The sequence below is a fragment of the Orcinus orca genome, chromosome 15 (assembly GCF_937001465.1).
Source record: "Orcinus orca chromosome 15, mOrcOrc1.1, whole genome shotgun sequence".
Lineage (NCBI taxonomy): Eukaryota > Metazoa > Chordata > Mammalia > Artiodactyla > Delphinidae > Orcinus > Orcinus orca.
In genome coordinates, this window is record NC_064573.1 from 22,619,860 (window position 1) to 22,632,706 (window position 12,847).

Below are 12,847 nucleotides of genomic sequence, written 5' to 3' on the forward strand. Positions count from 1 at the left end.
TTCTGATTTTTATTTTTATTTTCCAAATTTTCTACACAGAACATTTTTTTTTAGTCAAAACATTTAAAAACTTTTAAGCTATATCTCTGTTGTATGAAAGATACATTCTTCCATATATTCCCATAATATGTACTGGTACAGGATGTACTATGATATCTAAAGAGACAGAGCAAGCATTAGATTTCCCATAGTAACTTAAGAGGAAAAAAGAATTTGTAAAAATCTGCCACTACCGAAGATACAGAAAAGCCTCTAGAACAAGACTAACCTGAAGCCTTCCATCCAATGTTCTCTGTATGGTAACACATTTGCTAGGGTGAGCTCCATTTGTAGTTATAGCTGTTATTAAAGAATCCAATTCATCTTTTTTCTCCTTCAGTTTCTTTACCAAACTTTCAATTGCTCTTTTTGCAAATGTTTCACTCTCTCCACCTTGTCTATGGCACATCAAACTATGTACAATGCTCAGACAGGCATCATTACTTGTTGGTGTATTCGTAATAGACATATTGTCCATTTGTTAGTTATTTCTTTTAAATCAAATATGTTTCCAATTTCCAGAGCAATTTTGATCTTTTGGAGGCAGTGAAAAACAACGGCTAACGTTGCAATGAAAATTATTAGACATGTGGTATTCAGGATAACCTAAAAAAAAAAAAAGAGAGAGAGAGAGAGAGAGACAGATATTAGAACACATTTCACAAACTAGATTCAATTTCTTGGGAAAAGATGGAATTGCTCCAGTTAAGTCAAAGACTGAATGGACGTAATTAAAATGTGGTGCTTAGCATTTTAAATGACTTAATTAAAATGTTGCTGTTTTTGACATTCCCAAAATGTTAAAGTTAGGCCTTCTCATTATTATAGAAGTATGTTCAATCAAGTCTTGTCGACTGTACTACACCCTAAAGTAAAATCTTAACACAACTTCTTAAAAAGATTACTTATGAAGACCAGCACTTTAAAATATTCTTGATCAACAACTAGCTAAACCTAAAAGTCTATCACTACACATGAAAAATTCACCATCACCTGGTACCAAATACTGTTTATCAGTTAACAACACACAACTTTGTTATAAGAGACCACTGACAACAATAAAAAGATGAATAATTTTTAAATGAGCAAAGGATTCTAATACTCATTTCCCCAAAGAAGAATGGCCAATAAGCACATGAAAGGTACTCAGTATCATTAGTCATTACTGAATTGCAAATCGAAACTACAAAGAGATACCACTTCACATCCACTAAGTTGGATAAATCAAAAGAATAGACAAAAAAAGTACTGGCGAGGGACTTCCCTAGTGGTCCAGTGGTTAAGAATCCGTCTTGCAATGCAGGGGACACCGGTTCAATCCCTGGTCGGGGAACTAAGATCCCACATGCTGCAGGGCAACTAAGCGTGCACGCCACAACTAGAGAGCTCAAGTGCCACAACTATAGAGACCACACGCTCTGGAGCCCGCGTCACAGCTAGAGAGAAGCCTGCACGCCACAACGAAAAGCCCACTCACTGCAACGAAAGATCCCGCGTGCCGCAACTAAGACCCAACACAGCCAATAAATAAATATTTTTTTTTAAAAAAAGTATTGGCCAGAAAGTGGAGAAAATGGAACCCTCATATGTTGCTGGTGGGACTGCAAAATGGTACAGCCATCTTGGAAAGTAGTCTGACAATTCCTCGAAATGTTAAACACGGAGTTACCATATAACCCAGCAATCCCACCCTTAGTAATTCCATCCAAAATTACCAGAAACCTATGTTCACAGCAGTATCTTATAATAGCCATAAATATAATCCAAATGCCCCTCAACTGACGGATGTATAAATGAGTATGTCTATACAATGCAATATTATCCAGTCATAAAAATGAATGAAGTACTGATATTTGCTTCAACATGGATGAATCTGGAAAACATGTTAGGTGAAAGAAGCCAGTCACAAAAGGCCACATGTTGTATAATCCCATTTATATGAAATATTCAGAACAGGCAGATGACCAAAACAAAAAGTAGATTAGTGGTTGCCAAAGGCTGGTGGGGGGGAGGAGGAGTGACTGCTAATGGGTATGGAGTTTCTTTTGGGAGTGATGAAAATGTTCGAAAATGGATGGTTGTACAACTCTGTCACTATAGTGAAAACCATCAAATCATACACTCTAAAAGAGTGAATTTTATAGTATGTGAATTATATATCAATAAAGTTATTATTTTTAAAAAAGAGAGACCACTAAATTCCTCAAAAGATTTTACCCATAAAAGCAATAGGGTAAATTATTTTCAAAAAAATTAAAATATAGAAAATGAATATTAATTAAAAATCCATTCAACATTCATAACACAAACTAACTTATCTAACCTCAAAATCTCACATGGAATAAGAAAAGGCCATCAGCCTAAGAATAAGTGAGATAAAGCAGGAGTGGAGGCTGTACTTATGCCAGGTTGTTTTTCATTTGTTTGTTGATGGTGTTGCATTCCATGCTTATTTTGCTTTTATTTTCTTCAGCTATTTACTTGAATTTTAAAAGCCTACCCTCCACGACCAAATTAATAAAACTAACTCATCAGTCCCTACCAAAACCTGTTCCTCTTCTGACGACCTTTACTTGTACAGCTTAAACTCCACTCAATTACCCAGCGTTGGAAAGCTTGGTAAATCATCTTTGACCTACCTCTTTCTTTGACTACCCCCTACATTCTCTCACAAAGTTACATGATTCTTTATCTTAGTCATTTCTATCAATTTCTATTCTACCAGACACTGCATAGTTTTGGGCTTCCTTTAAATTTATATCACTTGCTATTTAACACGTGTTCCCCTCTATTGTTACCTGTTTTACATAAACGCCTGCCCTTAGGCAGAGAAAAGGCAGTTTTTCTTATACCTTTGAATACTTAACCACTTGCCCACATGCTGAGGGTACACTTTCCAGATAACCAAAGATTACCTGCCTGGTAGGTTTTGGAGTTAGAGATCTGGATTAGAATCCTAGCTCTCACACTAAGTAGTGGGACAAATTAAGTTACTTAAATTCTCTCTGAACATGGATTAAAAGGAGAGCGTACAAAGTGAAAAATCTATATTAATGTTTAGTAAAAAGCAGCTACTCTCTGAATACTAAAATGTTTAATTGTTTTAAAAAGAGATTTTCCTAAAACACATTATGTATTTTTCTGCATTTTCTCCTATTAAAATTTGTCAAAGAAAATTTGCCAAAAAAATCAATGCAGGGGGCCTGGGTTCGATCCCTGGTCAGGGGAACTAGATCCCACATGCCACAACTAAAAAAGATCCCGGATGCCACAACTAAGACCCGGCACAGCCAAATAAATAAATAAAGTGAATAGCTGCTACTCACTTCCGGCAGAAGTGGCATTTGAGCTGCCACATCTTCAATGCCTATTTATATGTCAAAAATAAGTATTGGCAACACACCTGTAGGGAAAGGGAAGGAAGGAAGGAGAAAGAGCAACCACTGTGTATGCCAAACCAAACACACCTTCAACTCACATCTGGCCCAAGAGAATCACCAGTTTGAAATCTCAGAATGCCAACCTCAAAATTATAATTTCTAGACTTCAAAAGCTTTCAGGGACAGGGACTGTACTCGTCTTAGTCATCATTATATGCCCAATTCCTAGGACATATAACCGTTTCTTATTGTTAAATGAATGCATTTCTGCATGTGCTTTCAGATTCATGCTCAGGCTATTTCTTTTGCCCAAAATATCCAGTCCTATTTTATCTACTTGGTGAAGTCCTAGCCATTCTTCAAAGTGCAGCTTAAATGTCTCAATTTCTCCAAGAGTTTCCCCTAACACAGTCTCCTCTCCCCACAATCCTGAAGGAGAATTACTTCCCTGGTGTGTTTACTATGTACCCTAGTATATTACCTGATGCCTCCATCAAATTAAAAACACACCCCAATTACAACACATTATATTATAGTTGTTTGATTATGTATTTGTTTCACACCCTGTTGCCGTAAGTTTAGAAGAAAACAGCAACACCTTCCCATCTTAAAAAATCCTAGTACAGTACACAGTTCCTTTCATATACCAGGCAAATGATTGCAAGTTGACTACAGCTTTTTTATTTGGTGTCATTTCCTTGCAACAAATTTTGAAGAATGCAAATGCTTATGTCGTTGAAATCATTTTCTGATATTATATTCCAAAAGATTTGTTCCAATTTATAATGTAATTAAAGTGTTTGTAACTATTTCATCACAATCTCCCTGTTGGATGTTATCATCTCTAAAATTTAAGCTATTTTTGGCCCTAACAGTTTCTCAGAAACTGTTTTAATTGCACATTTCTTTGAACATTAGTGGAAATATTCCTATGACCACAAGTGCCTGAAACATAATTTAAAAGTTCCTTGCAATAAAAAAAAAAAAAGTTCCTTGTATAAAAAATAATACCCGCAGGGGTATATAGGTGTTGTTCTACATTAAATAGCTCTAGATTATAATTTTGTAAAGAGTGGTATGGAATGATAGTAGACAAGGGCACTGGACTGGTATAAACAAAATTATATATTCTAATCAAAGCTCTAGCAGCATGATTAGGCAAGTTAACATCTCTTTCAATTCTCTTATCTATAAAATGGAAACAATATCTGCCTTGCCAAGTTTATAGACTGGCTATGGTGATCAAATGCAACAGGATATAAAAGCAATCTGGGGACCATAAATTGGCCAATTCAGCAAACACTGTATCCGCTAGGAGCAAAGCACTACAGATAAAAAAAACAAGTAGCACATAATCAGAAAGTGGTTCTCAACTCTATCCAGCAGCCCTCCCCAACCTTTTTGGCACCTGGGACCGGTTTCGTGGAAAACAATTTTTCCATGCACGGGGGAGGGGAGGGAAAGGTTCAGGCTGTAATGCGAGCGATGGAGAGGCGATGGAGAGCGGCAGATGAAGCTACCCACCCTCACCTGCCACTTACCTCCTGCTGTGCGGCCCAGGGGGTTGGGGACCCCTGCTTTTGAGAATACCCCCTTTTTTTTTTTTTTTTTTTGCGGTGCGCAGGCCTCTCACTGTTGTGGCCCCTCCCGTTGCAGAGCACAGGCTCCGGACGCGCAGGCTCAGCGGCCATGGCTCAAGGGCCCAGCCGCTCCGTGGCATGCGGGATCTTCCCAGACCGGGGCACGAACCCGCGTCCCCTGAATCGGCAGGTGGACTCTCAACCACTGCGCCACCAGGGAAGCCCCACCCCATTTTTATAACAAATAATTTATATCACCCCATTAGCTCTCCGGAAACAAAGTTCTAACCTATTTACGCTTTTTAAAAATTTTAACAATGCCCTAATTATAATATAAAGGGGGAAAAGATTAGTATATAATGAAGTGTGTATTTCAATAAAAATGCTCAGGCATATCAACAAAATCAGAAAGTATAATAAAGAGGTTGGATGCCTGAACTGATACAGTAAATCACCATAAACATGACAACTACAAATTCAGACCTTCCAAGACAGGTGTGTTGTTTTGGCACAATGGCATTGCAGTTGGTGAGGTGGATTTTCCAAAATAGTTAACTGTCAATAAAGTTCCAAACAAAAAAACTTCAATTAAACTGAATTAATGGGATTGACATGTACACACTACTATACATATATAAAATAGATAACTAATAAGAACCTACTGTATAGCACAGAAAACTCTATTCAGTACTCTGTAATGACCTATATGGGAAAAGAATCTAAAAAAGAGTGGATATATGTATAACTGATTCACTTTGCTGTACAGTAGAAACTAATACAACATTGTAAATCACCTATACTCCAATAAAAATTAATTTAAAAAACAAACAGGGCTTCCCTGGTGGTGCAGTGGTTGAGAGTCCGCCTGCCGATGCAGGGGACACGGGTTCGTGCCCCGGTCCGGGAAGATCCCACATGCCGCGGAGCGGCTGGGCCCGTGAGCCATGGCCGCTGGGCCTGCGCGTCTGCGTCCTGCGTCCGGAGCCTGTGCTCTGCAACGGGAGGGGCCACAACAGTGAGAGGCCCGTGTACCGCAAAAAAAAAAAAATAATAAAAAAATAATAATAATTTTAAAAAAATAAAAATAAAAAAGAGATGAATTAAGAGAAGCTTAATTTCCAAAAACTGAATATATATTAACATGGAGTTAGGTTCTAGGCTAATTATACGTTTTCCTCCTACATGAATATTCTGGGCATTTAAAAGTGTTGTGGTATGCAAAAAATTCTTCACAGTCTCTCACGTGCAGGATGGCATCCCTAGCCGCCCCCCCCACCCCGCACCAAAGCCCCTCCCAGTAACTTCCACAACATCTCTTAAAGAGGCAGTACTTACTCCACTGAGAACCACTGATCCAGACGATCCAACATATCATTACACTAAGTAACAGATGCCTAAAAGAGGTAGGAATTAAAGTGATCTGGAAATAGGAATGCATGGAAAATCCACAGGTAAGCTAAGTCTTAGCATGATGTAACAGTCAGGCTAAGCTAGTCTATGTCACAGTGACAACCAACTCCCAAATATCAGTAGCCTAAAACAAAGGTTTGTTTTCTGCATAAACTATATGTCAATCACAGATACATGCCCATAACAGCACTGTCCATCACTGCTCATTGTCATCTCTCATGGATTAGGCTAACAAAGTCTCCATTTCTACATATGTCCTTAAATGGCAGGGGAAAAGATAGGTAACTCATGCACTGGCTTTTAAACGTTGACTATCACTTCTGTTCACAATGGATGGACCAAGTCACACGGCCATGCCAGTGGTTCTCAACCAGGGCAACTCTGTCCCTCCAGGGACATTTGGCAATGTCTAGAGACAATGCTGACTGCCACAACTGGAAGGGGGAGGTGGAAGGCAGAGCAGTATGCTGGTATCTAGTGGGTGGAGGCCAAGGCCGCTGCTAAACATCCTACAATATACAGGACAGCCGCTCCAACAAAGGATGATCTGGCCCCAAATGTCACTAGTGCCCAAGCTGAGAACCCAGGACCATGCCTAATTTCAAGGTGGGGGAGGGACACAGAGAAGTAAATATTAACCATATGCCAGAAGAGAGCCATCAGAATATGGACGGGAGAGTACTTACAACTACCACATGTGAATAAGAACTTGCCAGGCTGAAGGAAAATCATAGGAAAAAGCAGAGGGACAAGAGTGCAGATGTTTTGTCTAGAGCAGGTTTCTGGTAGAGAGGGGGAGGAATAACAGCATTAGATCTGTATTAGAAAGAAAACTATAGTGAGAGCATGGAGAAGAGCTTTGCAAAGAGGAACAGAAGACCAGTCAAGAAACAGTGATCAGAACAGTGACAGGGCCTAGATTAGGGGCATGGGCAATGGAAACAAAAGGGGAACCAGTAAGACGTTTCTAGGTAGAACAGACTAGATTTTTTAGTCAACTAAGTATAAGGAGTAAAAAGAAGAGAGTCAAAAGATGGCCTATTTCCTAGATAGGTTAACAGAATGATAAAGAAAGAAGAAAAGATTTAAAAGAGATTAAGTAACAAATTCAGCTTTAAATATGCTGAGTTTGAAGAGCTCATTAGAGAAGTTAAGGTTACTTGAAAGTCTCCAACACACAGGTATTAGATAAAATCGCTATAATAGAACAAGCCATCCCACAGCGATGGGGTAACGGGAGGCAGGAAGTCAGCAAAAGGAACAGAGGTTTGTTCTTATATCTACCTATTTTGTGTTTTGTCTCTAGCCTTGCTGTTAAACATAAGCTGTCACCTGAAGTTGACCATAGGTCTAAAAGCAACTCCATGGACTACAAAGCCAAAATAATTAAAATACTCTCTAAAATTAAAAAGGCTGAGTACTGACCTGAGAGGCTCTCACGGAAATTCATAAACTTTAATGAATGTTGACATTTTTTTATTTCTTGGATGTATGTTTACTTTTGGATTATTGACTACACTATGTGAAAAAAACAGGTATATTTTCTAGAAGTTATAGATACTTTGGTCAAGGATCAAATATGGGAATATTTGGCCCTCCCTGGTGGCGCAGTGGTTGAGAGTCTGCCTGCCGATGCAGGGGCCACAGGTTCGTGCCCCGGTCAGGGAGGATCCCACATGCCGCGGAGCAGCTAGGCCCGTGAGCCATGGCCGCTGAGCCTGCGTGTCTGGAGCCTGTGCTCCGCAACCAGAGAGGCCACAGCAGTGAGAGACCCGTGTACCGCAAAAAAAAAAAAAAAAAAGAAAAAGGGAATATTTGAGAGTGCTTAACAAGGAAGGAAAAAAAAAAAAGCCTGGCCTGGTGAAGAGTATCACTAGAAAGAAATTCCAAGCATAGGCTTACAAGCTGGGGAAGGGGGCAGGGGTCGGTGCACAGGATTAGTTCAACTGCGTGCAGTACAAGTTACAGCCTAGATTGAGCTTTGTCAAAATAAGTGCAATTGGAGGAGAACTTCCAAGAGCATAAAGAATTACATGTGCAGGTATTAATGATTATAAAGATCTGAGATGGGAATAACACAATCAAAGAAACAAAAAGAACTTTTTTTGTGTGGTAACTTTTAAGATGAACTACAGGGACAAATTTAGAGATGTGCTTCTTGTTTACCCATTGGGATTAGATTTAAATGTCATACTGGTACAGCAATTTCACCTTAAATAATCTTATTTAAAAATTAACATTTTTTCTGAATGAATAAATTAAAGGTTGTTAAAAGAAGAATCAACAAAGTCCTCTAGTTGACATCTGTTTTTTGTCTGCCAGCATATAATTCCCCTTCTATAACAGTACTCTGATTTCCCAATCTGGACAGGTGGGACAATCCCAATCCTGACTAACCAGAGCTACCTCTTAGGTACATTAGCTGTTTCAAAGATGGGAGAGGACCCAAGTCAGGCTAATAACACAGCTCCAGGACTTTTGTTGGAACTACAGAGGGTGGGGGGCGGGGAGCTCTTTGCTGGGCTTGAACTTGAAGCTGAGAGTAGTTAGTCTGGCACCTATCTGAGACATAAACTAACAGAAAGCAAAGCAAAGCCAAGAGATAGAATCCTGATGATACTGGCTTCTTGTGACCCTGGATCCAGCACTCTGAGGCCAGCTCTGATTCCAGACGAAGCCAGTGAATTCCCTTTTTACTTAACTTGATAGAATCCTGATGATACTGGCTTCTTGTGACGCTGGATCCAGCACTCTGAGGCCAGCTCTGATTCCAGACGAAGCCAATGAATTCCCTTTTTACTTAACTTGACTGCTACATATTTCCCAGTACATAACTGAACAAAAATTGAGCTAATCAAGGGCCTACGGTATAGCACAAGGAACTACACTCAACATTATGTAATAACCTATAAGGGGAAAATAATCTGAAAAAGAATATATATATTATCTATATATCTCATCCATATATTCATATCTGAATCACTGTGCTGCATACCTAAAACTAACATGACATTGTAAATCAACCATATACTTCAATTTTTAAAAAACTGAGTTAATATTCTCAGAAACAGCAGCAATATAATACAAACCACATATATAAACAATGGAACCAACCCATAATCTTCTCAATAATACAGGTAATGAGTTACTTTAAAATAGCAGTTGCTGGAGGGGTGGGATAGCGAGGGTGGGAGGGAGGGAGACACAAGAGGGAAAAGATATGGGAACATATGTATAACTGATGCACTTTGTTATAAAGCAGAAAGTAACACACCATTGTAAAGCAATTATACTCCAATAAAGATGCAAAAAAATAAATAAAAAATAAAGATGATACAAACAGATGGAGAGATATACCATATTCTTGGAATGGAAGAATCAACATAGTGAAAATGACTGTACTACTCAAAGCAATCTATAGATTCAATGCAATCCCTATCAAACTACCACTGGCATTTTTCACAGAACTAGAAGAAACAAATTCACAATTTGTATGGAAACACAAGAGACCCCAAATAGCCAAAGCAATGTTGAAAAAGAAAAACGGAGCTGGAGGAGTCAGGCTCCCTGACTTCAGACTATACTACAAAGCTACAGTAATCAAGACAGTATGGTACTGGCACAAAAAACAGAAATATAGATCAATGGAACAGGATAGAAAGCCCCAAGATAAACCCACACACATATGGTCACCTTGTCTTTGATAAAGGAGGAAAGAATATACAGTGGAGAAAAGACAGCCTCTTCAATAAGTGGTGCTGGAAAAACTGGACAGCTACATGTAAAAAAATGAAATTAGAACACTCCTTTACACCATACACAAAAATAAACTCAAAATGGATTAAAGACCTAATTGTAAGGCCAGACACTATAAAACTCTTAGAGGAAAACATAGGCAGAACACTCTATGACATAAATCACAGCAAGATCCTTTTTGACCCACCTCCTAGAGAAATGGAAATAAAAACAAAAATAAACAAATGGGAACTGATGAAACCTAAAAGCTTTTTCACAACAAAGGAAACCATAAACAAGAGGAAAAGACAACCCTCAGAATGGGAGAAAATATTTGCAAATGAAGCAACTGACAAAGGATTAATCTGCAAAATTTACATGCAGCTCATGTAGCTCAATATCAAAGAAACAAACAACCCAATCCAAAAATGGGCAGAAGACCTAAATAGACATTTCTCCAAAGATATACAGATTGCCAACGAACACATGAAAGGATGCTCAACATCACTAATCATTAGAGAAATGCAAATCAAAACTACAACGTGGTATCACCTCACACCAGTCAGAATGGCCGTCAACAAAAAATCTACAAACAATAAATGCTGGAGAGGGTGTGGAGAAATGGGAACCCTCTTGCACTGTTGCTGGGAATGTAAACTGATACAGCCACTATGGAAAACAGTATGGAGGTTCCTTAAAAACTAACAATAGAACTACCATATGACCCAGCAATCTCACTACTGGGTATATACCCTGAGAAAATCATAATTCAAAAAGTGTCATGTACCACAGTGTTCACTGCAGCTCTATTTACAATAGCCAGGACATGGAAGCAACCTAAGGGTCCATCAACAGATGAATGGATAAATAAGATATGGCACATATATACAATGGAATATTACTCAGCCATAAAAAGAAACGAAATTGAGTTATTCATAGTGAGGTGGAGGGACCTAGAGTCTGTCATACAGAGTGAAGTAAGTCAGAAAGAGAAAAACCAATACCATACGCTAACACATATATATGGAATCTAAAAAACCAAAAAAAAAATAGTCATGAAGAATCTAAGGGCAGGATGGGAATAAAGATGCAGACCTACTAGAGAATGGACTTGAGGATATGGGGAGGGGGAAGGGTAAGCTGTGACAAAGTGAGAGAGTGGCATGGACATATACACTACCAAGTGTAAAACAGATAGCTAGTGGGAAGCAGCCGCATAGCACAGGGAGATCAGCTCGGTGTTTTGTGACCCCCTAGACGGGTTGGATAGGGAGGGTGGGTGGGAGAGACGCAAGAGGGAAGAGATATGGGGATATATGTATATGTATAACTGATTCGCTTTGTTATAAAGCAGAAACTAACACACCATTGTAAAGCAATTATACTCCAATAAAGATATTAAAAATAACAATAATAAATAAATAATAAATAAAATAAAATAGCAGTTGCCAAACTCTCTGGTCTCCAGTCCACTTACCTACATTCTTAATTATTGAGAATTCCAAATAGCCTTTGTTTATATGAGTTACATCTATTAATATTTATCATATCACAAATTAAAACAAATGTTTATTTACTCTATTAAATTAATTTTAAATAATAAACCCATTACATATTAATAAATTTTATGAAAAATAACTATTTTCTAAAACAAATTAAAAAGTCAGTATTCAGGGGCTTCCCTGGTGGCACAGTGGTTAAGAATCCGCCTGCCAATGCGGGGGACAGGGTTCAAGCCCTGGTCCGGGAAGATCCCACATGCCATGGAGCAACTAAGCCTGTGCACCACAACTACTGAGCCTGCGCTCTAGAGCCCGTGAGTCACAACTACTGAGCCCACGTGAGCCACAACTACTGAGCCCACGTGAGCCACAACTACTGAGCTCACGTGCCACAACTACTGAAGCCCGCGCACCTAGAGCCCGTGCTCTGCAACAGGAGAGGCCACCGCAGTGAGAAGCCCGCGCACCACAACGAAGAGTAGCTCCCGCTCACCGCAACTAGAGAAAGCCCGCGCACAGCAGTAAAGACCCAACGCAGCCAAAAATAAAATAAATAAAAATTTTTAAAAAGTCAGTATTCAGAGTGACACTGTTTTCCATTTTTGCAAATTTCTTTAACGTCCAGCTTAAGAGAAGCCAGCTGAATTCTCATATCTGCTTCTGCATCCAATCATTGTGATATGTTGTTTTGGTTAACGCTTATGAAGAAAATATGCCTCACACAGATAATTGGAAAAGAAAAGACTATTTTAATGGCCCTTTTAGATAATGATGCATATTCTTCTTTCATTCAACACCAAAATGCAACAAATGGCAATTCCTAAAGGTTAGCTGCAATGTGGAATCTGAAACTGTATCAGTGAACTTCTTGGCTCTGCTATATAAAAATCCATTGGTCCATATTGTGCTTTGAATGGATCTCCTACCCATGCATGATTTGTAACATCATGCATTGGTCATCTGGAAAAACACTGGTTCAATGATTTATACGGACCTTCCCAATGTTGATACATTTCCTTACACAATGTATTTTTAAAAATCACATTGCTAAATCTCACCACCAATCTCATCAGAAAAATCTTTAAGTACTGGGAAGCTGGCAAGCCCATGGTGGCAGATACTAGTTTTCCAAAAATCTAATTTTCACTTGAAAGATCATATTTTTATCATTGGCAACAAATAGTTATTTTCCTTGAGTGGC

At 38.8% G+C, this 12,847-nt stretch overlaps 2 protein-coding genes across 4 annotated transcripts in view; one reads left to right on the plus strand and one right to left on the minus strand.

Moving 5' to 3' along the window:
- SMAD4 (SMAD family member 4) overlaps nucleotides 1-12,847 on the minus strand; it is a 60,205-nt gene that overhangs the window by 41,465 nt on the left and 5,893 nt on the right. For all 3 annotated transcript variants that reach the window (XR_004481429.2, XM_004266108.4, XM_033421432.2), the window contains exon 2: nucleotides 269-645. Coding sequence is in view for 2 of the 3 variants with exons in the window: in XM_004266108.4 (XP_004266156.1) it covers nucleotides 269-517 (249 nt within the window). In the remaining variant the exon portion in view is untranslated. The remainder of the gene's footprint in view (nucleotides 1-268; nucleotides 646-12,847) is intronic.
- LOC125961284 (translation initiation factor IF-2-like) overlaps nucleotides 7,635-12,847 on the plus strand; it is a 37,847-nt gene continuing 32,634 nt past the window's right edge. The window contains exon 1 of the mRNA XM_049698143.1: nucleotides 7,635-7,639. Coding sequence (XP_049554100.1) covers nucleotides 7,635-7,639 — 5 coding nt within the window. The remainder of the gene's footprint in view (nucleotides 7,640-12,847) is intronic.